General features: G+C 43.1%; 1 protein-coding gene across 3 annotated transcripts in view; it reads right to left on the bottom strand.

The window, feature by feature from the left end:
• Window positions 1–765: 765 nt before the first annotated feature.
• The window catches only part of acadsb (acyl-CoA dehydrogenase short/branched chain), an 80,646-nt gene continuing 55,974 nt past the window's right edge, over window positions 766–25,437 (bottom strand). The window contains exons 6-11 of one of the 3 annotated variants that reach the window (XM_078564808.1): window positions 24,992–25,117; window positions 13,374–13,466; window positions 12,854–12,943; window positions 2,459–2,596; window positions 1,896–1,995; window positions 766–1,401 (exon numbers count right to left, since the gene is read on the bottom strand). In XM_078564808.1, the coding sequence (XP_078420934.1) occupies window positions 1,331–1,401; window positions 1,896–1,995; window positions 2,459–2,596; window positions 12,854–12,943; window positions 13,374–13,466; window positions 24,992–25,117 (618 nt within the window). In that variant the 3' untranslated portion in view covers window positions 766–1,330. The remainder of the gene's footprint in view (window positions 1,402–1,895; window positions 1,996–2,458; window positions 2,597–12,853; window positions 12,944–13,373; window positions 13,467–24,991; window positions 25,118–25,437) is intronic. The other 2 variants (XM_078564810.1, XM_078564809.1) reach the window with 2 other exon arrangements.

Below are 25,437 nucleotides of genomic sequence, written 5' to 3'. Positions count from 1 at the left end.
TTTTCCCAGTGTTATAGCAGCAAAAAGGTTATCAAGGAAAAAGTGAGATCCCTCAAGTTAAATGGGGTTGAAATGGAGGATGCGCAAAAATTGGTAATCATTAACATTGCTCAAGGTGTATTAATTTTATACTTGTGTCCTAGAGGCTCTCTAGGACATTCCTAATTGTCCATTCTTGATGGGAGAATAAATAGGAAGTGTTGGCAGTCTGTTCGATTGTTGAGGTTGGGTACTTTTCAGCCAGAATCACTGAACAGCTAGCTTTCCTAGCTCAGGGGAGCTGAGGCTAAGAACAGCAGCCCATTAACTTCATGGCTGAGGCCAACTAATTCAGCACCAATCAAGGATTGAACTTAAAACTTCATGGCCTGTATGGCTTAATATCGTAATTAGTATGCACCACCTTTTTAACCACCAGAGAGATGCAGTACACTAATACATTGTTTTACTTAGTTAAAATCATAGACCCAGAAGGCAACCATTTAGCCCATCGTGCCCATGCTGGCTCTTTGAAAAGCTGTAAAATTTTGTCCCATATCCTAGCTTTCTCCTCCATAACCATGCAAATTAGTTCTCTTCTAGTAAAAGTTCAATTACCTTTTGAAAGTTTGTTTGAAATCTGATTTCACCATCCTTCCTGGTAGTGCATTCCAGACCTTCAGCAACTGTGCCTGCAGAAAAAATTCTAATTTCTCTTTCAGTTCTTTTGCCAATTATTTAAAATCTATGAGCACTGGTTACTGATCTATTTGCCATAGGAAACACTTATTTAAGCCCAAAAATATATTTATTGTATCACTGTACCATGAAAAGCATTAACAGATTTTATACACAAATAGAAAACCACAAAGTGGAGATTACTTACAGTCACTTTCAATTTGCCAAAGGAATGACAATAACCAATAACTTGCAAAAGTGACGACTTGAGAACAGTTAAAGCGAACTACTAAAAAGTTAGTTCTTTTAATTTTATTGCTAATTGCTGTCTTTGTATGCACAGATACAACCATAAATCATTTAAAACATATATAATGGAGATATTTAGTAAAGGCAATGATTTATTAACTTTATCTCCATTCATGCAGGGACAATGTCAAAATTCAATGCACAACTATTCAAAGAGGAGCTTAGGAAATTGATGTTAAAATAACTTGACCAAAATGGTATTTGTTTTTACTTGTGAAGTCTTGTTGTATGAATGGAAAACATTCTATGCAGGAGGGGAAATAATTTTCTGAAGCTGGATTGTGCGTCCTTGTTGATATACAGTAAACTGTACTGCATCTGTATTCTATTAAACTATCAATGGGGCTGTTGATATACAGTAACATTAGAATCCTTGATCTATCAATTTTGCAATTGTATTCAACTGGATGTTTGAGGTTCCTTCATATATTGAACCTGGAAAAACACAATAAACAAGGTTACAGTTCATAAAGGTAAATTCAAAAGCACAGACTAGATCACCAGAAAACCTATTTTTGGTGGTTGCTTTGGGTTATTGCAACTTAATGGAGCCTTGTACTGACAAGACAACTGCTTGATGATTGAATTGAAGCTAGAGGGATGACATCAATCTCAAAAAGTAACATAATTACAGATATTCTAACTGCTGTAATCAATCAATTACAAGGTAACTTTTTACTAAAGGTGAACTATCACTTTCAAGTCATGGATTTACCGAATAGGTTTCATCTACTGCCCCTTTCCTCCTCGCCATGCCACCCTTTAAAAAGAAAATGCAAAATACTACTCCATTTATGAAATTTTATGCAATTGTTGGCAAGAGAACTCAAATTCTTTTACCACTTTGAAGATCAACATTCAATCTCAAGTCTTGAATATACATTACCTGTGCATTCTTGCAAATAATAAACATGAAAGTTTTTTTTTACCTATTTTACAATCGCGATAGTATTTTTCTATAGGATAATCTTTGGTGAAACCAACTCCTCCCATCCACTCAATACATTTGGCAGAAGTCAAGGCTGCTATCTATAAGAAATAGATATAAATAGGGAAGTAGGTCTCATCACTCTTAGAAAAATTCAGATCATACATATAGTATATGCAACTCTTCACTCATGCATCCAGCATAATTTGTTTCACGTGTTCTGCTTTCTTTCATTAAGTTGAGCAAGCACCCAGTGTCAGTCCCTCTACTGCTGCTGAACTTTAAATTAACCACTGCAGAGTAGTTGTGAAATATGATGCACCTGGTGATTTTTATTCCCCTCTGCCCATCTTTGCCTAAAGGGAAATATCCAGTCTCTTTTTAGAATCACTTAAGACTGAAGGTAGAAGCTTCGGATAAGCTACAATGGTTCATCATAGTGTTGCCTTTGCTTCCCATATTTAGAACCATTGAAGGAAATGGTGTTAAATGTATTAAAATAGTTAAATCTTGCCTAACGAGTGCTGTTCCTCAATTCACCCTGTTCTGTATTCAGTTTCTTACCTCAGAAGTGTAATATTTTGCCATAGAGGCTTCCTTAATAAAGGGTTTCCCTGCTTCTTTGAGTCGAGCAGCATTGTAAGTAAGCAGTCGTGCAGCTTCTAACTGGGTCGCAATCTGAGAAATCTGGTGTTGCATACCCTGTACAATGAGATTGGAATTTTAAAAAAAATGTGCTAAGCAACAGATCTCTATTGATATTTGCAATACCATAGCCATGCATTACTCAACACTGTTTTAAGATTAGAGGTAATTATCTTTACAAAAATATTGAAAATCAAAGTAACTTCCACCATTCTAATCTGTCCTCATTAATAAGATTGCATTCAGTACCTATTGCAAGATGTATCCTTTTAAAAAATGAATTGTTCAGATTTTGTGGTTAATTGTGAATAAACAGTGCTAGTCATTCCTCTTACACTTACACACCCCACAGATTTTCTACAGGCTTTTGCTATGGAACTTGCTCAGATTAGAAATCCAAAACAGTGCACTGCCCTTAGTCGAAGTCTGGGACCTTTGCATGCAGGGCAAGCAACTGTGTAAACTCCTCAGGCAATCAATTTCAAGAATCCTTGCTGACACTTGCAGTTTAAACCAGGAAGTGTAAATTAGAATAGTTAATTCAATGCCAAGTCCCTCTTTAAAGGGAGAGAGAGGGAGATAAAAGACAAAGGACGGAATCATTCCAGAATTGCACTAAGTGCAGTAGTGGGTGTGAAAAACGACGTTTTACCTGCCGACACATGGCGGGTTTTCGCACCATATGGTCCCCTTCCTGCCTCATAAATTATACAGTCACGGGAAACACGCCACCTCGCTGAAGTGCAGCCTCCGATTTGCCCACCACGCTGTTACCTCACCGCTTCCTCACTCTGGCCGGTATGTTTAAATTGCAGTCGTACACTTCGTTCTCAATGCTTGCAACCCAGGGCTCTTCCAGTGAAGACATAGCCCCAAAAGCCAAGAAGAGTGCAGCTCCCCATTCAGTGACACATTCCTGGAATGCCTTCTGGACACCGTGGAGGCCGGCCGCGATCCTCTACCCTCGCTCTGACTGCAGAGGGCCATCAGTCTCACCACTCTGGCTTGGGAGGCAGTGGTCAGTGCCAATGCTGCACACAAGAGGTCGGCCATCCAGTGCAGAAGGATGAATGATCCCATCCGTGCAGGCAGGGTAAGTCAACCATCTCATCACTCTCAACTCACCCACTCACAAGCCCAACACGTTCACTGGCTTCTCACTCACTGCCAGCTCAAGGGACATCACCAGTCACACCTCCATCTGGCCTCATTTCCTCTGGAGATCACCACCTCATCCTGTCCATGGCTCCACTCAGCACACATGCATGTCTGGCATCCTTCTCATTTGGCCTGGCATGCACCTTGCTCACACTCTTCATTTGACTTATGCAGGACTTCATATGCAAGACTGTATTGAGATGGATAGAAAACTGGTTGGCAGACAGGAAACAAAGAGTAGGAATAAACGGGTCTTTTTCCAAATGGCAGGCAGTGACTAGTGGGGTACCGCAGGGATTGATGCTGGGACACCAGTTCTTCACAATATATATTAATGATTTAGATGAGGGAATTAAATGTAATATCTCCAAATTTGCAGATGACACAAAGCTGGGTGGGAGGGTGAGTTGTGAGGAGGATGCAGAGATGCTTCAGTGTGATTTGGACAAGCTGAGTGAGTGGGCAAATGCATAGCAGATGCAGTATAATGTGGATAAATGTGAGGTTATCCATTTTGGTAGCAAAAACAGGAAGGCAGATTATTATCTGAATGGCTATAAATTGAGAGAGGGGAATGTGCAACGAGACCTGGGTGTCCTTGTACACCAGTCGCTGAAGGTAAGCATGCAGGTGCAGCAGGCGGTAAAGAAGGCAAATGGTATGTTGGCCTTCATAGCCAGAGGATTCGAGTACAGGAACAGGGATGTCTTGCTGCAATTATACAGGGCTTTGGTGAGACCACACCTGGAATATTCTGTGCAGTTTTGGTCTCCTTATCTGAGGAAGGATGTACTTGCTAAAGAGGGAATGCAGCGAAGATTTACCCGACTGATTCCTGGGATGGCGGGACTGACATATGAGGAGAGATTGAGTCGTTTAGGATTATATTCGGTGGAGTTCAGAAGAATGAGGGGGGATCTCATAGAAACCTATAAAATTCTAACAGGACTAGACAGGGTAGATGCAAGAAGGATGTTCCCAATGGTGGGGGAATCCAGAACCATGGGTCACAGTCTGAGGATATGGGGTAGACCATTTAGGACTGAGATGAGGAGAAATTTCTTCACCCAGAGAGTGGTGAGCCTGTGGAATTCGTTACCACAGAGTGTAGTTGAGACCAAAACAGTGTATGTTTTTAAGAAGGAGTTAGATATAGCTCTTGGGGCGAAAGGGTATGGGGAGAAAGTGGGAGCAGGCTATTGAGTTGGATGATCAGCCATGATCATAATAAATGGTGGAGCAGGCTCGAAGGGCCGAATGGCCTACTCCTCCTAGTTTCTAAGACAAGATCACTCACAATCAATGGGAGAGGTCCTAGACCAGGGATGGAGCTCCGGACATCAAGGTCCACACTCTGTTTGAGAGTTGTGCATTAGAGCTGGCCAGAGAGGGTATGGACCATTCCTGCGGCGACAGAGAGGTCGGAGGCAAGCATCCACGTGAGGATCCTGCACCAGATCATCCCTCTGTCAATACAACTCTGAATCCACTGTTGTGCAACGTGGCTGCCAAGCACTAATAATCTCCACTTTCTCTCCTAAACACATCTGCCACATCGTCTGCAGTCAGCCTTGACTCCGATTCCAGCACCGAAAGCACCTCGGATGAGGACCCTGAGGGCAGCACTGTTGAAAATGCATGACGGTGCTCACCCATATCCTCCACCAGTGCAGTGACACACACCTCTGAGGCTCTGGACTTGGTCCTTACTCAGTTGTTGGAGCTGCAAAGACAATCATGGGAAAAATCAGGAAGCAATGTCTGGTGCACTCTTCAGATTGCAAGAGACGATGGAAGAGTCTGTCCACCTTAAGTCCGAGGTTTTTGTGCCGTCATGCCCACGCACCGAAGTCAACACTGGCAAGAGGGCAGCCACTATGGAGACCTTAGTCCAGGACATTGGTCCTGCATTGATGCCATAGCTGGCCTCCAACAGTGTCAATGAGAGAGGGATGTGGGGCAGCTTGATCTCACTCCAGCTTCCCCTTCTCGTCAAGGATTCAGCCGGGGCTGTTGGGCATCCATTGGGAGAACCAGCAGCTCGACACCCTGAGGCCATCCACCCAGGTGACTTTGGGAATGTCTGGCCGATCCAAAATCCCCTCTTCCTGTGACCCATTCATCTCTAGTTCCACAGGCCAAGGAAGGTGCAGCTGCCCATAGCAGGGTACCCAAAGCAGGCTGGGGCCCTCCAGGTCGCGACCCTCCGGAGGATGCCCACCAAGGTCATTACAGACAGTGGCAGTCAGCAGGCTGTTTCCACCTCCACTGTGGATGTCGAGGGAGCACCAAGACATAGTGGCAGGGTGATAGGAAGGTTAAGAAGATGTAACTCTTTCGAGTTATCAACAGATCGCATGTAACTCTTTCGAGTACATTCACAGTTCTTGGTTTTCCGGGAGTGGGACATGAACCCACAACCTTCTGATTCAAAGGCGAGGGTGCTATGAACTGAGCCACAGCAGTTGCACTGTGTGGGCACAGGCGTTAATTACTTGTACATGATGTTCACTATTGTAAATAAACTCCCAAGAATGTTTCCTTGCCTATGCCTCTTTATGATGATCAGAGTTCGTGTCAGTCAGATGTGAAGCTTTGGTCTCCGGACAAGATAAAGGCAAGGTCCAGGGCCTCTTCCCTGAGCAGTGTGTACCCTTCAGAGCAAAGTGATTGTCCAGCTTCACACTCACTGGACACATTAATGATGCCTGCACCTCGATGGTGCTTGTCATTGTTGCCAGAATGTTGTGGGCAGGTGTCACAGAGTTCCGTCATTCTCTCTGTGAGCTCTCAGCACCTTTGAGCTGGGGCTGGCCCCATCTCTTCAGTATCTGTGTCTGGTGACAGTGTGGTCCTGAAGGGGACAGGTGCTGAATGCTGACAAAGGATCAGGTGCACATAAATTTTCACAGCTGCATCTCCATGATATGACCCTGATCACAGAGCGCAAGCAAGCTGTCCTCAGCCAGACAGGAGTCGGACATTCACAGAATCAATGTGAAGATCTATGGAATGTCCTCACTGCATGTCGTCATCATCATCCTCCTGGAATCTTGCGGCTATTAGGGCCTCTACTGCATCTCCATGACATGAGACTGAGCACCGAGGGTATTGTTGCTGCCATCAGCCATGCAGGAGTCAAGCGTTCACAGATGCAAGGTGAGGATGTCAGGACTGTCCTCACTGCATCTTGTCATAATTCTTCATGAATCTTGAGGCTATTAGGGTCTCCTGAGCGTGCCTGCCTTATCTAGCCAGTGTGATGGCCTCATCGCCGGCATCCTCACCTTGAGGACCTCATCATCATCATCCCCTTCAGCATCAGAGGAGACGTGTAGCTCTCTCATCTCCTCCTCAGCTAGGTACTCCCCCCATTGCAGCGCCAGGTTGTGTAGCCTCTGGAGGAATGTACTGCACTGCAGTGGTCCACCAGACCTGCCTAGGCACTGGAACCACATTTTAAATATGCTGATCGTTTGCTCCACCAAAGTTCGGGTTGTGGCATAAGACTCGTTATACCATCTCTCTCATGCAGTCTGAGGCTGCCATCAGCACGTCCCTGTCGGTAGCCCTTGTCCCCAAGGAGCAAACCCTGCTGCCTCTGTGGACCCTGGAAGATGTCAAGGATCTGGGACCTGCTGAGGAGTCGTGGATGTTCCCTGGAAATTGTCCGCAGACCTGCAGGATGCATTTGTTTTGGTTGCAGACCAGCTGAAGCTCTTGCGATTCACATACTGGACTGCTTGTTGCCACAGAAATCTAAGTGCCACATAAGTGCAGCAGATGGCACCCTCCACCTGTGGGAAACCTGAGATCTGTGCAATCCCAGTGGTCTTGCTTCCTGGCTTTCCTGATCACGGTTGAAATGCACGAAATTATGTGCTTTCGTGAAGTTGGCGTCCATGACCACCTGGATGCACTTGTGAGTGCAGGCTTGCAAGATCCCACACACGTCACCTCTGCAGCCCTGGAAGGAGCCGCTGGTGTAAAAACTGAGTGCCGCAGTCACTTTCACGGCAGCTGGCAGTGGATGCCCCCAAGTCTCCTTGGCGTCAAGTCCTGCAGCAGGTGGCAAATGTGACCAACCAGTTTCCTAGACAATTGCAATCTTCGGCGACATTGGTTTTCGGTCATCTGCAGGAATGATGAGCACCGTCTATAGACACTAAGTCTAGCGAGGCATCTACGAGGGACAGTTCGCTGTGGATCTTCAGCTGCGTGCGCAGGAGGCCCTGTTGCACCTTCATCTTGAGGGTATTGCACATCCCTTTGGTGAGGTAGGTGCCTCCGTCTCACTCTTCTCCTTCTTTGCTGCTCCCTGTAAGCCATGAGGCATACCGCTAGTTCACCAGGCTTCATGAACCGGATGTTCTCCGCCTGCAGGATCAAAGAGAGAGGCGCGTGGCTTAGCATAAGTCATCTAAGAACCTCTCTTGGTTAAGTCTCCACCTCCAGCTGCATCTCAAGGCCCCTTCACATTTGTCGGAGAGTGCTGGCCTCCACTTGGATGGCTAGTGTGCTTCATAGCTGTCCAAAACCTCACCACCTCCGCCCCACTCCACTTGACTGATTGGCAGCAGCTTCAGCCACTTGACTGCATGCTGTGCTCTTATCTCAGGCATTCTCCTAACCCACACTGCAAGGCTGTGCTGTTAGCTTGAACCATGAGGGATACTGGTCCAAGCCTGAATCACGACATTGTAAGGGTCTCTGAGCACCTCCACCAGTGACTACTCCATGGCCACCATTCGCAAGGGGGTTCTACAACTTGCCCAGTTGTCTAATTGTTCTGCAGTCCCTTAAAATGCAGATTAATTTGCAGTCTCCCCCCGAGGGATGAATAGTTCTGGAGCATTTGGTGGCACTTTCATACTTTTGTGTTGCTCGAGTGTGCAGAAATGCTTCAGAGGCCTGACTCTAAGCATGTCAATGGAGGTGCTGCTGAACGGTCTCAGCTGGGGAAGAATGCTCACTTTATACAAGCTTCCCCCCCTACCCTCACATTCCATGCCCCCAACATTTGCTTGTGTCCTTCCATCAATTTGCACTGCCTTGCCCCCCCAACCCTGGCCCCCACCCACACTGGAGCTCTTGCCCCAGCACCACACAAAGCCAGCTGGGAAAAAGTAACCAGCCTGCGCCCCACTGAATGTGAGGCGCCTCTTCCTTGATATCCGACGGGCGATCCTCACAAGTGCTGCGCAAGGCTGTGTGCATTCACCTCCGAGTTCCCATCGATGGTCAGCTCGCCAGCTACATGCCTTTTAAAGGCAATCGTAAATCACGCCATTCCGAAGTTACGCTGATGTGAGAGGTAAATTTGACATGGGGGGAATGATTTCATTGTGCAGGCATGATGATGAGATGCAAATGCATTAAGACTAAGTTCTTGACGTTGGATGGCAGGAAATGCAGCCCGCCATTGACTGGTGGAGCGGATGATCACAAACTGGTTTCACAACGGCGTAAAACTGATTTTTGGCCTTCTCGCCATATTGTCTGCTCACGCCGCCAAACAAGCCCACTGCCAACGGGAGTGCAAAATTCCGGCCAAAGTAAAATTTTCAATTTTAATTTAAATTTGAAGAAATGAGAATCTACACTTGTAAAATTTAATCTTCAGTACCAGAGAGGTTGTTTGACAGTGCTTATGATTTAGCACATTGTTAAAAGTTCCCTTACATTTAAAATGATCAAATCTCAATTTTTTCTGCCATGTTTAGTGAACATTTACTATGCAAGTAACCCAACTTCACCTCCTTCCATTTATTTGAATGCTGCATCTCTTGTTGCAGTATTGGTATTGTGCACTTGGTGGAGCAGGGTAACTCTGACAGCATCTTCCTGATTTTCATATTTAGCTGTGCATGTAAGTTGCTGTTTAGCGTATTCTTCTAATAATGTTAGCCTCACTGTTATTTTTATCACAAACCCAGGACAATTATCATCATAATTTGCTGAAGAATTAAGCAACAAATCTGTAATGCATTCCTGGTCGAATAGCACTTTAAGTTTTAAAAAGGAGGATGAATAATTCTCTCTTCTTGGTTTTCCTTTGGTCAGTTGATCAAGTATTATTATTCTGGTAGCCCAAGCACAGTTGGGGCCTTAACTTCCGAACACCCCAACTTTGGATTGGGGGAATACTCCAAAGATGAGCTGGAGTATTCCCTTCGGAAGTTCACAGGTAAGGTTTACACAGCGATTGCCCAGAATTGTAAATTTCCCCTGGGTAAATGCCCTGCACTGGGAACCTGTCATGAAGGTATAATAATTTTCATAACGTTTTTCTGGTTTATTGTAAATTAGGTTTATAGGGGTAAATATAGTTAGGTCTGTCTACGTGTGATGTAATTATATTTGGAGTCAAGTAGGCTGCAGGCTTTGACTCATCAAAAGAAGTTAGGTGCTTGATATGCTAATAGGTAGGCATGGATATTGGTTTAGCATGTAAGGTGTGAAGGGAATTTGAATTTTTAGATAGATGAAGAGAGATTCGGATTTCAAAGGAATTTCAATCCGCTTACAAATAGCCTTCTGAGCAATGAGAATGTGCTTAATTTTCACAAAGGTTATTGACAATAATATAATCTTTCATGTTGCTACTGTGAGGAAGACACAGTTTCAAAGACATATGAGACAACAAAATGTACATATTTAAAAAGAGAGAAACATATATAAAGGGGACTGAGGCCATGTGTCAGAAGTGTGTGAAATAGCCTCAATGAAGCCTCCAATTTTTGTGCAGAAGTCTGCTGTCTACTGAAGCTGGGAAAACATCATTTGGAATTCCACTGTACAGGGTATTGTGTTAATTTGCTGGATCTGTTTAAAATCTAAAATCTATGTTTGGAATGTTGCCTTAAAGGGGGTGTAACTGAGAGTCAGGTTAATTCGGAATTTTAGGAGTTATTATAGTAGTAATTTGTAGTCCTATTATGTACTTGAAATCTTATGTTAGTAAATATTTTGAGATTTTTTAAAAACGAAATTAAAGTCTTGGTGGACTTATTGCTTCTGAATTCTGTGCATGCGCCTCGAAATAAATACAAATTGCAAAACCGTTATGATAGTGCGATCAAGCTTCTCTCGTGGATTTGATCTGCCTGGCACACATCATCTGTCACGTCATAATAGAACCATCCGAAAATGCGATTTAAATCACAACTTTTCGATGGTTCCGACTAGATTCCACCAATAGTTACCCAGAAAAAAGTAGAATTAAAACCACTTCTAACTTCTGGGTAACTATTGTACAGACTCAGACTGACCCCCACGGGACTCTCCCGAGCCCCCCCAGGGTCTTCCCCACCTCCTGACCACTCCACCCACTGGACTCCCCCACACCCTCCGACACCCCCGGAGTCTCCCACTACCCTTCCCCCACCGCGGGATTGTCTCCCACTAGAACCCCCCCCCCCCAATGGGATTCCCCCCACCTGCACGGGTCTGACACCTTATCCCCACAGGCCCACCCCCCAATCTGTCCTCCACCCCACCCCGCCAATGAGGCCTGATGCCCACACCCCTGTAGGCCCTACCTGCGATCTCCAACCCCCCCACACCCCCCGCAGCTAGTGTCGTAAAAAGAGGGTGTGGCTTCCTTCCCTTCCACTCTCCTGCCTGGACCCTGACGTTGGGCCTCGAAGAAGCGCTGCACTGCCTGGATCTTACCTGGCCTGAGTTGGAAGGTTGGGTGAGATAGCATCGAAAAAACTTTGACATAAGTAATTGGGCATGGCGTGGCAATCCGATGCTGATAGCCACTCCAAGGAAGTTCAGACCCTTGTAATTAAAAATTGCAGTTTATAAAATAGTAATACTGAATTACTGTTTGGAGTCACTGTCTTGGATATTGGGTATAGTGATAAGATTTAATAGAAGTAGTTATTAACCAACTTTTACCTATTACAACAACAGCATGAACAGGATAATATACAAAAAGACTGAGTGGGTCAGTGAATTAGCATTCCGTTCCTTTGATTCAATACCCAAGGCTCTTACACAGTCCAGAGAGTTATTTTTCTACTGGGGGAAAAGGCCATATATGAAATGACTCCTGAAGTAGGATTTATGTTTACACAATAGATTTTAAATTATCTCTGCTAAATGTGAAATGTTCATCATTTGCAACATGCTTTTTTTTCTGTTTTATTTTCCATTGTCTTCTAGTACAACAAACCATATTCAGGCGAGAACAAAGGCTAGCATTCTATCTCGAAACCCTGTGCAACACTGTTCTCATCAGGAGATACCTTCTTATGACTTTCTGCCTGTGTAGGAAAATGGATCGCCTACATCAATGCCTCCTTCCAGCTGAGATCACAAGTTCACCACATAGGAAATGATATGAGCAATGACTGATAGGAGTAATGGCTCTTGCTGATCACAATGCTACAGCTTGTGTCCCTTCCCCTTCTCTTTCTATTTCCTTCTTTCTTGGCCCAAACACTCTGTCCCACACAATTGTGATACCAGGTGTGTCACAATATATTCAGTCTCTACCACTATCAAAGCCTGGTGGAATAAAAAACGCAGACCAATTTGGGAAATAAAGTGAGAAATTCCTCTCAGATCTACCTATACATTCAAAACAAGTCCAGGAGATCACTCTGGCCCTAAAATTTATGCACTACCTTTTGCAAGAGGTGAGCTCTGCCCAAGCCAGAAACAGGTCCAAATTGTGCTTAAAGGAATTAGAGAGTCAACAACCAGTGCACAAGATAGCAGTATGTTCCAAGATCCTACATACCGTGGGAAATGAACCACCTTCTGGCATCTGACCTCGGTCTGGTCTTATAGAACTTATAAGGTAAACTGGTGCCTACAGATGTAGATATATAATGTGTTGTCCAACACAATTATTAGCGAGTGCAATTCACAGCACAAAATTGGCCATCTTCAATACTAAATTGTATATATATTTCAGAAAGTCTACAAAGATGATGATCATAGGAAGCTGACATTGGCTTAATTGTGGCCCTTGCGCAAATCAACTTTCTATTTTGCTAGAGTAGTGTTCAATATCCTGACTCAAGACATCCTTCTTGATGAAGGCAGAAAAGTTAGGAATTGCTTTCAAAAAGAGGAGTGAGGAAGGGAAGCTGAAGGTAAATAAATCCCAGGATGATAGGAAAGCAGCTTTGACATATGTACCTGGAAATCATAAATCCTTTTCCCAAACTGAACTCGCTGCTTCAAGTAAGGAATAGTGTTATCAAAACATCCCTGTGCCAATCCAAGCATCTGTAGAAAACAAAATTTGGAACAAATTATCCCCTGAAAGTTAAAGCAAAATTTAGTTTATACTTCAAAAAAAGAACACTTACAAAGTCTGGGTTCTACATTAGGAGTGCCGACCAATTTTCCAGGGTGGTTAGGCCAACTGACACTCCAACCGAGGTCATGTAACAAAGCACAGACTAGGATTGATCCTGGAACGACCCCAGTTGTCTCAGTTACTCAATTCTTTAACATAACATAAATATTTAGCTCAAGCATATTTTTAAAATCTTATGCAATAGAGCAACTAGCAAGTACTCACAGCTCAGCTCCCATTGTGGTCCAAAGTTGCCGTCCCTGAACCACTCTAGGGATGCTCTCCTTCAGTGACATCAGGTGCCTGATAGAAGTTTACATAGTTGCAAAAATTCTTGAGATGTATAGTTCCACAAACCTGTGCAGCAATCCCTATCCTGCCTTCATTTAGCATTCCAATGGCATATTTGTACCCTTGGCCCAACTGTCCCAAAATATTACTCTCTGGAACCTGCAACACAGAAATAAACTATAAACCGATTCAGAAGAGAACTACATAGTAATAAATTACAGAATCATGGACAGAATAAAATAATAGAATCGTTATAGCACAGAAGGAGGCCATTCCATCCATCGTGTCTGTGACGGCTCTCTGCAAGAACAATTCACCTAGTGTCACTTCCCTTCCTTTTCCCTGCAGCTCTACAATTTTCTCTCTCCAGATAATGATCCAATTCTCTTTTGAAAGCCATGATTGAAAGCACCTTGACCACACTCTCAGGCAGTGCAATCCAGATTCTAATTACTCATTTAACAGTTACCCACTTAGCAATTCTGGATGCATATACAGCCAGTTATGTGGAGGGGCAGGGAAAATAGAAATATTCAAAATTTGAGAGTCTGGTCTTGCAATACAATGGTTACCTAGACTAGAAGAGGTCAAACACTCATTAAAAAAAAATCCAGCAAGTTCATGAGCTCCGTTGGTGTTACGGTAAACTGCCGCAGTAAAGCTCCTCCACTTCTGTGGAGGTTCCTGTTCACTAGCAGTGGGTGGGCAGGTTCCATTCTCTTACCATCTGGAATTTCAGGCCGAAATTGTCTTCAGAAACCTTTCTTTATACAGTATTTGACCCATCAAAAAATCTCAAAGGATTTGTGCTTCACTTTGATACTTACAAAAAAGATTCCTTTGTTATATCACAAAAGATTATTTTTCCGAATCCCAAAGTAAATAATAAACCATTTTGTTGCTGCCGTTGTTAATCAAGCTTTCATACAAAAAAAACTTGTCTCACACATGACCACATTTTTTGACTTGACAACAACAGGGGCAGAACTTAAGAGCAAGTTTGCCATTAATGTCGATTTGATTTTGGACATCAAAAACCTTCCAAAATGTGCCTAAAAAAATTATGTACTTCAGGTTAAATCCTGAAATTCATAGTTTACACCCAGAAACAGAAAAACAAGTTAATATGAAATAGATAATGAACATTTTCTTCATTTGATGCAACTGTTCATGTATAAAACCTTATTTTTAGCCTATATTTGGGAAACTGGGGAAAATAGGATGAGAAAAAATTTTCAAAATAATTTAAAAACAAAAAGCTAAAAGCTACTGCGGATGCTGGAAATCCAAAACAAAAACAGAATTACCTGGAAAAACTCAGCAGGTCTGGCAGCATCGGCGGAGAAGAAATCAGTTAACGTTTCGAGCCTTCATGGCCCTTCGGCAGAACTGAAGCATAGTTAGAAGAAGGGAGAAATATAAATTGGTTTAAGGTGGGTGGGGGGGGCGGGGGGGCGGTGGGGGGAGAGAGAGACATTGAGGGTGTGGTGATTGTGGAGATGAGCAGATAATCAAAAGATGTCACAGACAAAAGGGTCAAAGAGGTGTTGAAGGTGGTGGTATTTGTCTGAGAAAAGTGCTAATTAAGAATGGAAGACAGGATATTCAAAGTACAGCTCTAGTGGGGGTGGGGTGGAAAGACTAAAGGTTTTAGTTTAGATTTAAAAATAATGGAAATAGGTGGGGAAAGAAGAATCTATATAAATTATTGAAAAAAAAAAGGCGGGGGGGGGGGGAAGAAACGGGGTGGGGATGGGGGGAGGGGGAGTTTAAGATCTAAAGTTGTTGAATTCAATATTCAGCCCAGAGGGCTGTAAAGTGCCTAGTCGGAAGATGAGGTGCTGTTCCTCCAGTTTGCGTTGGGCTTCACTGGAACAATGCAGCAAGCCAAGGACAGACATGTGGGCAAGAGAACAGGGTGGAGTGTTAAAATGGCAAGCGACAGGGAGGTTTGGGTCTTTCTTGCAGACAGACCGCAGGTGTTCCGCAAAACGGTCGCCCAGTTTGCGTTTGGTCTCTCCAATGTAGAGGAGACCGCATAATAATTTGATTGGTTCACCTCAATCCATGAGCTGCTTAGAATTATTTTAATAAATTTAAATTACAATTAATACATTTGCAAATCAAGCTGAAGAAATTTAAACTTGAGTTAGAACAGAAGATGAATACAAAGAATTTACGTATAATTAACCTTTGCCAACTGTTATCCCTGTGTCATACAGTAAGTGTGATGTCTCAAGTGTGACTGACAGAGGTATCACATAATTGTGCAAATACATGCATTTGTATACATGCACTTGTACACAAGCCTTACTTTTGGTTATTACAATTTTGGACACAGTTCTGTGTAAACATTAATTCTTGTGTTATAAGAGGAATTACCAATGCAAACAGTTATGCTGATTAATCATTTAAAATGCTCTTAAAAAACTGACCACTATTTTTATCCTTGGTAACTGAAATTTATAATGTCCAAAATAAGGTTTTAAATAAAATTTTAAAAATTACAAAATTGAATCTTTCACAAATGTTATGAACTATCTTTTAATGCTTTCCTTAAAGTTTGTACTTCAAGATCTTAGTCCAGCTCAAAAGCCAGGGCTTCAATTGGAGATTTCTACCCTTAGAAAAATTACACAGAGTTTCTAACCACATTTATGCAATCTGAACTTGTGCAGTTTTCCATGTCTGCAAAAAGTGTACATGGAGAAATTGAAAAATATAAGAGTATGTCCACTCATTCCGAGAGGATTTGGGAGTTTTGTGCATTTTGGCAAATGAAAAAAATGCACAGAAAAAAAAAATTAGAGTGTCTAAATGCTATAAAGGAGCAAGGGGTCCAGACACCCAAAACAGTAGTAGCAGCATAGGCTAATAAAGCCATCAAGGTATCAGTTGTGGCTCACTTGGTAGCACCCTCGCCTGAGTCAGAAGGTGGTGCGTTCAAGAGCCTGAAAATCTAGGCAGACACTCCAGTGCAGTATTCGTAGTGCACTGTTGGAAAGTGTTTTGGACACCTTTCGGATGAGATATGGGCCCAGATTTTCCATTCCCAGCAGGGTTGTGACGTGGAAGATGCACTGGGGCACCCCTCAGAAGTCCCCATGCAAATACTGGACAGGAATTGCCTGGGAAGCTTCTTCATCCGTTGGGCAATTACCCTGCGTCTGGATCCCACCAAAACTTTGATTTATAGTTAGAGACTTCAGATGGTTCCAACTCTCTTAGCAAAATAGTTAACCAGGAAAAGTTAGAACGATTAAAACCAGTTCTAACCCCCACCTGCCCTGGCCTCCATCTGGACCCCCAACTAACCCCAAATCATTCCCCCAAGCAACCCCCACTCCCCTCCCCAACTAATCCCCACCCACCGACCCTCCGTGCCTGACTAAGCTCCCACCCCCTGACTAGACCCCACCCCCCAACTACTCCACAAAACGACTAACCCCCCCCCACCCACAACCTCCCAGCCCCTAACTGACTGCCCCACCACCCAAAAATCCCTGACTATATCCCGCCCCGACTACCCTGACACCCACTGACTAATCCCCCCACAGCTCTCCAACTACCCCTCACGGTGACCCCCAACCCCGAGTAACCCCCATCCTGACCCCTCAACTACACCCCCGCCCTCCCCGACTAGCCCCCTGAACCCCTGATTAAGCCCATACCCCCCAACCCATGCCTCCTGACCAACCCCACCCCTTCACCAATTTAACCCTCTCTTCTACCTTGTCAAAATGATTTTGGGACATTTATATTTACTGAAATACAGCAGCTAATGCTGTAAAAAGGGTGCTACTATCCTGCACTGCACTGAAGAACTCCAGGGGCAGCTCCACTGTACACTTCTCAGGAGGCCTCAGCTGGAAATCCGGCTAAGAAATATGCAACTCAGGACCAAGGTAAGTAAAAAAGAGTGAAGTGGCAATCCGACATGGAGTGGTGATTGCCACTCCATGGAAAACTTGGCCCATGCAAATCAAGGATCTGTCTACTTCACTCAAGAGATTCTGTGGTACTTCTGTGAAGAAGAGCAGAGTAGTTATCACTGGTGTTCTGGCTAATATTTGCAATGTACAAACTGGTTGCTGCATTTCCTACATTACAACAGTGACTATACTTCATAAGTACTTCATTGGCTGTAAAGGATTTTGGGATGTCCTAAGGTCGTAAAAGCCATTATATAAATGTATAAGAAATGTTTCTTTCATTTAAAAAGCAAACTAAACGCTAGTGTTTGAGGGATAGCTTTGAAAAGCAAAGAAGTTACGTTAAACATAATTAGAACCTTAATTAGACCAAGCTTGGAGTATTCAACACAATTCTGATGTACAGGCAGTAGAGAAGGTGGTGCAAAAATGACTTATAATGATGATACCGGAACTGACAGGTTATACCCACCAGGAAAGACTGAATGGGCTGGCCTTTATTCTTTGGGAAAAGTAATCCTGAGGGGGTACCTGATTATTATGAAAGGATTTAATAAGGTAGATGTAGAGAAGATTTTTCTTTTTCCACTTGTTCAGAGGACCAAAACTGGGAGCCATAAATGTAAGATAGTTAAAAAAAAAGTAACTTTTAACCAAAGAGTGGTTAGAATGTAGAACTTGCTACCACAAGTAGAATAACTGAAGTGAATAGTATAGATGCATTTAAGTAGAGGCTTGGTAAACATGCATTGTGGTTATGCATTAGATGAAGAAGAATGGGAAGAGACCCATGTGGAACATAATCACCAACACTGACCAGCTGGACCGTTTGGCCTGTTTCTGTGCTGTACATCCTTTGTAATTCTACATAAGATTGAATTCTCTGACTTATTTTTGGCAGGTTTCATTTAAAATATTAATAGCTTTCTATTATGAAGTGGTCAGTTAGATAAGACAACTAATAAAAACAATGGTGATTAGCAGAAGCTCGATTTCTTAAAATTTTGTTTTGTTCCGAAGTATAATAATTTTCATAATATTATTCTGGTTTATTGTAAAGTAGGATTATGGGTGTGAGTGTAGATGGTTCTGTCTGTGTGATTTAATTACCTTAGAGTCAGGTAGACTGCAAGCTTGAAACTATCAAAAGAAGTTAGGTGTAGAAATGTACTTGAAATGGTAAGGAGTAAACATGGATGGGGTCTTAGCATGTAAGGTGTGAAGGGAATTTGCATCTTTTAGATAAGTGAAGGGGTTGTTTAAATTTCAAAGGAATGTTAGGATGTTTACAACTAGCCAGATAAGCAAGGCTAAGCAATGTGTTTATTTTTCTCAAAAGTTACTGACAATATTGGCAACATGAAAGATTTTTATATTATGGAAAAAGATAAAGTTCCAAAGACATATGGAACAATGGAATTTACATATCAAAGAGAGAGAAACATATATAAAAGGAGAATGAAAGGCTATGTTGGGGAGCCATGTAAGATCTAACAGGAGTGTGTGAACCAGCCTTCAGCACACCTGCAGCCATTTTTGCATTAGTTATCGGGCACGGCAAGCTTGAGTTGGAGAGAAAGCTTTTGGAATTCTAATCAAGTGGGTACTATGGTAACTTGCTGGCCTGTTCTTGTTAAATTTAAAATCTATTTTGGACTGTTGCCTTAAAAGGGGGCGTGTAATTGGAAGTCAGGTTAATTAGGAATTTTAGGATTTGTTATAGTAGTAATTGTAGTCTTATGCATGTATTTGAAATCTTTTCTTTTGTTAATAAATATTTTAATTTAATTTTTAAAATCCATAAAGGTCTTAGTGTACTCATTACTTCTAAATTCAGTGCACACATCTCGCAATAAATACAAATTACAAAACTGTTGTGAAAGCATGGCCAAGTTTCCCTTGTGGATTTGGTCTGCCTGGCACACATCATCTGCCACATCATAACAGTTTTGAACAGTCAATAACGCTTTTTCATCAAGAATGGATTCCTTTCTTCAAAAGCTTGAAACACGATTTCAAGAAAAAATCTCTTTCTGAACCATTTCTGGGATCAAGGGTCTTTTCCTTTTTTGAAAAGCTTTATAAAATAATAAACTTTTGAACAATTGGAATAATTCAAGTATCTAGAAAATGATTTATTAAAGAACATAAAGGCCATTTATCGCATTAATAGTGCATTAATTGCTTCAAGATAAAAACAGACAGAAATCAGTTGTCAATAGGGAAAGCCATGAGCGGAACAAAATGTGTTCAATATGCAAAAAGATCAGACAGGAAGTCGACAGATGGGATTGTGGTTATGAGGTTGGGGCCCAATGACCTGTTTGCTCCCTTTTTCTGGGTCCCCTTAGACTGTTAGATGGTGCCTCCATTGTTACTGCTAGACTTTAGAAATTTCCAATTCTGCAAGACTTTACCCACCAAAATTCCAAAACCCTTCCCCAGACCCACTGTACCCAGTGAAAGCAGAACTTGCAGGGTTTCACTCTTACCTCTGGCCAGTGTGCCTCTAACATTGCCTTCCTGCCTGCCCGCCCGCCCCCCCCACCCCAATGTCCATACTATTACATCTCTGGTGTCTCCCAAATATTTATTCTTGACCCCTCCTCTCTTGCTCATCAATATGCTGGCCATTGGTAACATCACCTACAGAAATGGGGTGACCTTTCACAATAGTTCAATGATAAGTAACTGTACTACATCACCACCTCTCTCAATCCTCCATTGTTTCTATTGTCAGACATCCAGTCATGGATAAGCCGCAATTTCATCCAGCAAAACCATGATCTTTTGCCTCTGTCACTTGCCCCATATGCTTATCATTGATTCTGGATTCTTCTGCATCCTTCTTCCTTTGCTACATGCCCTTAACAGTTTATTTGTGGCTACAATTATCTGAATTTTCCTATTGAATGCAGTGGCCTTAAAGGCACAGGCCAGGTTAGCAATTGTGTTGTAGACATGACTTTATGTGTAACAAAGCCACAGGAGATAAGTTGCAATTAAAAACGTTTTACATGTAATAAATAAGTAATATAATAGACACACATTAGACTAAAGGCTAGTAAATAATGATCATATACATTACAAGCTACAATACATTTGAGTAAATAAGCAAGTTCTCCCTTAGCAGTGCCATACAAACCACAAGGTCCCAAGATTGATTTCTGGTCTATGCTGGGTAACAGTGGCGTTACAATTGGCATGTAGTTGACTTGTTCAGGACAACGTGAACTACCCAAGATTCATCATCACAATTGCTATCGAGCTCCCTCTGTTGGAAAAGTGAATGTGCTGATGCCAGATAAAAATAGATCATGGTCTCATGGTCAAACAGCCTAACAATGATGAAGGTGTAAGCTTGCATATGAGGAATTGCCACTTGGGTGAGATACCTGCAGATGACTGGTATTCATGGAACCATATCTGAGAGGAGTCCATCCCTCCAACAAAGGGGTATAGAAATTAGATATAAAAAAATTCATTCACAGAATGTGGGCTTTTCTGGCTGGGCCAGCATTTATTGCTCATCCCTAGTTGCCCTTGAGAAGGTGCTGGTGAGCTGCCTTTTTGAACTGCTGAAATCCATGTGGCGTAGGTACACCCACAGTGCTGTTAGGAAGGGAGTTCCAGGGTTTTGACCCAGTGACAGCGAAGGAATGACGATACATTTCCAAGTCAGGATGATGAGTGACTTGGAGGGGAACTTCCAGGCGGTGGTGTTCCCATCTATCTGCTGCCCTTGTCCTTCTAGGTGGTAGTGGTTGTGGGTTTGGAAGGTGCTGTCTAAGGAGCCTTGATGAATTCCTGCAGTGCATCTTGTAGATGGTACACACTGCTGCTACTGTGCGTCGGTGGTAGAGGGAGTGAATGTTTGTGGATGTGGTGCCAATCAAGTGGACTGCTTTGTCCTGGATGGTGTCAAGCTTCTTCAGTGTTGTAGGAGCTGCATTCATCCAGGCATGTGGAGAGTATTCCGTCACACTCCTGACTTGTGCCTTGTAGATGATGGACAGGCTTTGGGGATTCAGGAGGCAAGTTACTTGTTGCACGATTCCTAGCCTCTGACCTGCTCTTGTAGCCACAGTGTTTATATGGCTAGTCCAGTTCATTTTATGGTCAATGGTAACCCCCAGGATGTTGATAGTGGGCGATTCAGTGATCATAATGCTATTGAACAACAAGGGGTTGGATTCTCTCTTGTTGGAGATGGTCATTGCCTGACACTTGTGTGGCGCGAATGTTACTTGCCACTTGTCAGCCCAAGCCTGGATATTTTCCAGGTCTTGCTGCATTTGGACATGGACTGCTTCTTTATCTGAGGAGTCACAAATGGTGCTGAACACTGTGCAATCATCAGCAAACATCCCCACTTCTGACCTTATGATGGAAGGAAGGTCATTGATGAAGCAGCTGAAGATCGTTGGGCCTAGGACACTGCCCTGAGGAACTCCTGCAGTCCTGGAGCTGAGATGACTGACCTCCAACAACCAAAACCATCTTCCTTTCTGTTAGGTATGACTTCAACCAGCAGAGAGTTTTCCCTCTGATTCCCATTGACTCCAGTTTTGCTAGGGCTCCTTGATGTCACACTTGGTCAAATGCTGCCTTTATGTCAAGGGCAGTCACTCTCACCTCACCTCAGGAGTTCAGCTCTTTTGTCCATTTTTGAATCAAGGCCGTAACAAGGTCAGGAGCTGAGTGGCCCTGGCAGAACCCAAACTGGGCATCAGTGAGCAGGTTATTGCTAAGCAAGTGCTGCTTGATAGCACTGTTGATGACCCTTCCCATTACTTTACTGATGATGGAGAGTAGACTAATGAGGCGGTAATTGGCTGGGTTGGATTTGTCCTGCTTTTTGTGTACAGGACATGCCTGGGCAATTTTCCACATAGCCGGGTAGATGCCAGTGTTGTAGCTGCACTGGAACAGCTTGGCTCGGGACGTGGCAAGTTCTGGAGCACAAATCTTCAGTACTATTGCTGGAATGTTGTCAGAGCCCATAGCCTTTGCAGTATCCAGTGCCTTCAGCCGTTTCTTGACATCATGTGGAGTGAATCGAATTGGCTGAAGACTGGCATCTGAGCTGGGGACCTCCGGAGAAGGCTGAGATGGATCATCCACTCGGCACTTCTGGCTGGAGACTGTTGCAAATGCTTCAGCCTTATCCTTTGCACTGCTGTACTAGACTCCTCCATCATTGAGGATGGGGATATATGTGGAGCCACTTCCTCTAGTGAGTTGTCTAATTGTCCACAATCATTCATGACTGGATGTGGCAGGACTACAGAGCTTAGATCTGATCTGTCGGTTGTGGGATCGCTTAGCCCTGTCTATCACTTGCTGCTTATGCTGTTTCGCATGCAAGTAGTCCCGTTTTATAGTTTCACCAGGTTGACACCTCATTTTTAGGTATGCCTGGTGCTGCTCCTGGCATGCCTTCCTGCACTTTTCATTGAACCAGGGTTAATCTCCTGGCTTGATGGTAATGATAGAGTGGGGGATATGCCGGGCCATGAGGTTACAGATTGTGTTCGAGTACAATTCTGCTGCCGCTGATGGCCCACAGCACCTCATGGATGCCCAGTCTTGTGCTGCTAGATCTGCTCGAAATCTATCCCATTTAGCACGGTGGTAGTGCCAAACAACACTATGGAGGGTATCCTCAATGTGAAGGCAGGACTTTGTCTCCACAATGACTGTGTGGTGGTGACTCCTACCGATACTGTCATGGACAGATGTATCGGCGGCAGGCAGGCTGGTGAGGACGAGGTCAAGTATGTTTTTCCCTTGTTGGTTCCCTCACCACCTGCCGCAGACCCAGTCTAGCCGCTATGTCATTTAGGACTTGGCCAGCTCGGTCAGTAGTGGTGCTACCAAGCCACTCTTGGTGATGGTGATGGCCCCACCCAAAGAACATTCTGCGCCCTAGCCACCCTCAATACTTCCTCCAAGTGATGTTCAACATGGAGGAGCACTGATTCATCAGCTGAGGGAGGGCAGTACGTGGTAATCAGCAGGATGTTTCCCTGCCCATGTTTGACCGGATGCCATGAGACTTCATGGGGTCAGGAGTCGATGTTGAGGACTCCCAGAGCAACTTCCTCCCGAATGTATACCACTGTGCCGGTGGGACAGGACATAACCAGGGATGGTTATGGTGGAGTCTAGGACATTATCTGTAAGGTATGATTCCGTGAGGATGACTATGTCAGGCTGTTGCTTGACTAGTCTGAGACAGCTCTCCCAATTTTGGCACTAGCAAGGAGGATTTTGCAGGATCAACAGGACTGAGATTGCCGTTGTCGTTTCCAGTGCCTAGGTCGATGCCGGATGGTCTGTCCAGTTTCATTCCTTTTTTTGTGTCTTTGTAGTGGTTTCTTCCAACTGAGTGACTTGCTGGGCCATTTCAGAGGGCATTTAAGGGTCAATCACATTGCTGTGGGTCTGGAGTCACATTTAAGCCAGACCAGGTAAGAACAGCAGATTTCCTTCCCTAAAGGGGCATTAGTGAACCAGATGGGTTTTTACAACATTGACTTTAATTCCAGATTTTTATTGAATTCAAATTCCACCATCTGTCGGGTCCCTAGAGCATTACCCTGGGTCTCTGGATTACTACTCCAGTGACAATACCACTAAGCCATTGCCTCCCTCTCTCTTTAATCTATAAATTCCATTGTTCCATATGTCTTTGAAACTGTATCTTCCTCATATTATAAACACTTTCATGTTGTCAATATTGTCAGTAACCTTTGAGATAAAAAATGTTTACAGTATTATGACGTGGCAGATGACATGTGGATTTGGTCACATCATTTCACATCACAAGGGAAACTTCGTGCGCTAAATCTGTATTTATTACGAGAAGATGTGTGTACTGAATTCAGAAGTAATGAGTCTACCAAGTTCTTTGGAGATTTTTTAAAAATTAAATTACTTATTAACAAAAGAAAAGATTTCAAGCACATACATACGACTACAATTACTTACCACTATAACAAATCCTAAAATTCCTAACTGACCTGACTCCTAGTCACACACCCCCTTTTAAGGCAACAGTCCAAAATAGATTTTAGATTTAAAACAAACCCAGCAAGTTAACACACAGTACCCACTTGACAACGGAGTTCCAAATGGCTTTTCTCCAACTTCAGTTGCTTTACATAGCAGGCATATGCAGATGGCTGGAGGCTTCTTGAAGGCTGTTTCACACACTCCTGTTAGATCTTATATGGCCTTTTATTCTCCTTTATATATGTTTTTCTCTCTTTAATCTGTAAATTCTATTGTTCCATATGCCTTTGAAACTGTATCTCCCTCATAATATAAACACTTTCATGTTGCCAATATTGTCAGTAACCTTTGGGAAAAATTAACATACTCCTTAGCCTTGCTTATCTGGCTAGTTGTAAACAGACTAAGATCCCTTTGAAATCCAAACAATCCCCTCACTTATCTAAAAATGCAAATTCGCATCACACTTTACATGCTAAGCCAGCATCCATGTTTACTCATTAGTATGTCAAGCACATTTCTACACCTAGCTTCTTTTGATGATTTCAAGTTTGCAGTCTACTTGACTCTAAATGTAATTAAATTGCGCAGACAGAACCACCTATACTTACCCCCATAAACCCTACTTCACAATAAACCAGAAAAATATATAAATTATACTTTTGTCACAAGAGCCAGATTTCTTATACATATAACATTACAGCATATGCCAAATACAAATTTGAAAAAATGTACCTTGACATTATCAAAATTGACCGCACAAGTAGATGATGCACGGATTCCAAGTTTATCCTCTTTTTTCCCCACTTGCAGACCTTCAGTGTCTTTATCTACTATGAAGCATGTGATCCCCCTGTAGCCCTGGAAATATAAGACAACTTAGGAATATCAAATCGATTTTAATACCTGCAAGAAGGAAAAACGGTAAGCGTACTTAGTTTTGTCATTCACAAAAGGATAACTTCATACATGGTAATTCAATGGCGAATAATTTAAATGTGGGATGAGCGTCCTTTCTTTCTAGTATCTTTTTCAAGCTAGTGTTAGGTGGGGGTTTACCTTAAACAGCCCTGATTTCTCCTCTCATCACCTGTCTGTAAATAGAAAGGTGTTATGATTTTGATTTCCCTGTTTATAAGCGGTGGTGTATTTCCCAATCCCTCAGTTTCGGTGTGATCCAA

The sequence above is a fragment of the Cetorhinus maximus genome, chromosome 20, assembly GCF_964194155.1.
Source record: "Cetorhinus maximus chromosome 20, sCetMax3.hap1.1, whole genome shotgun sequence".
NCBI classification, from domain to species: domain Eukaryota; kingdom Metazoa; phylum Chordata; class Chondrichthyes; order Lamniformes; family Cetorhinidae; genus Cetorhinus; species Cetorhinus maximus.
This window is presented reverse-complemented; position numbering and strand designations above follow the sequence as displayed.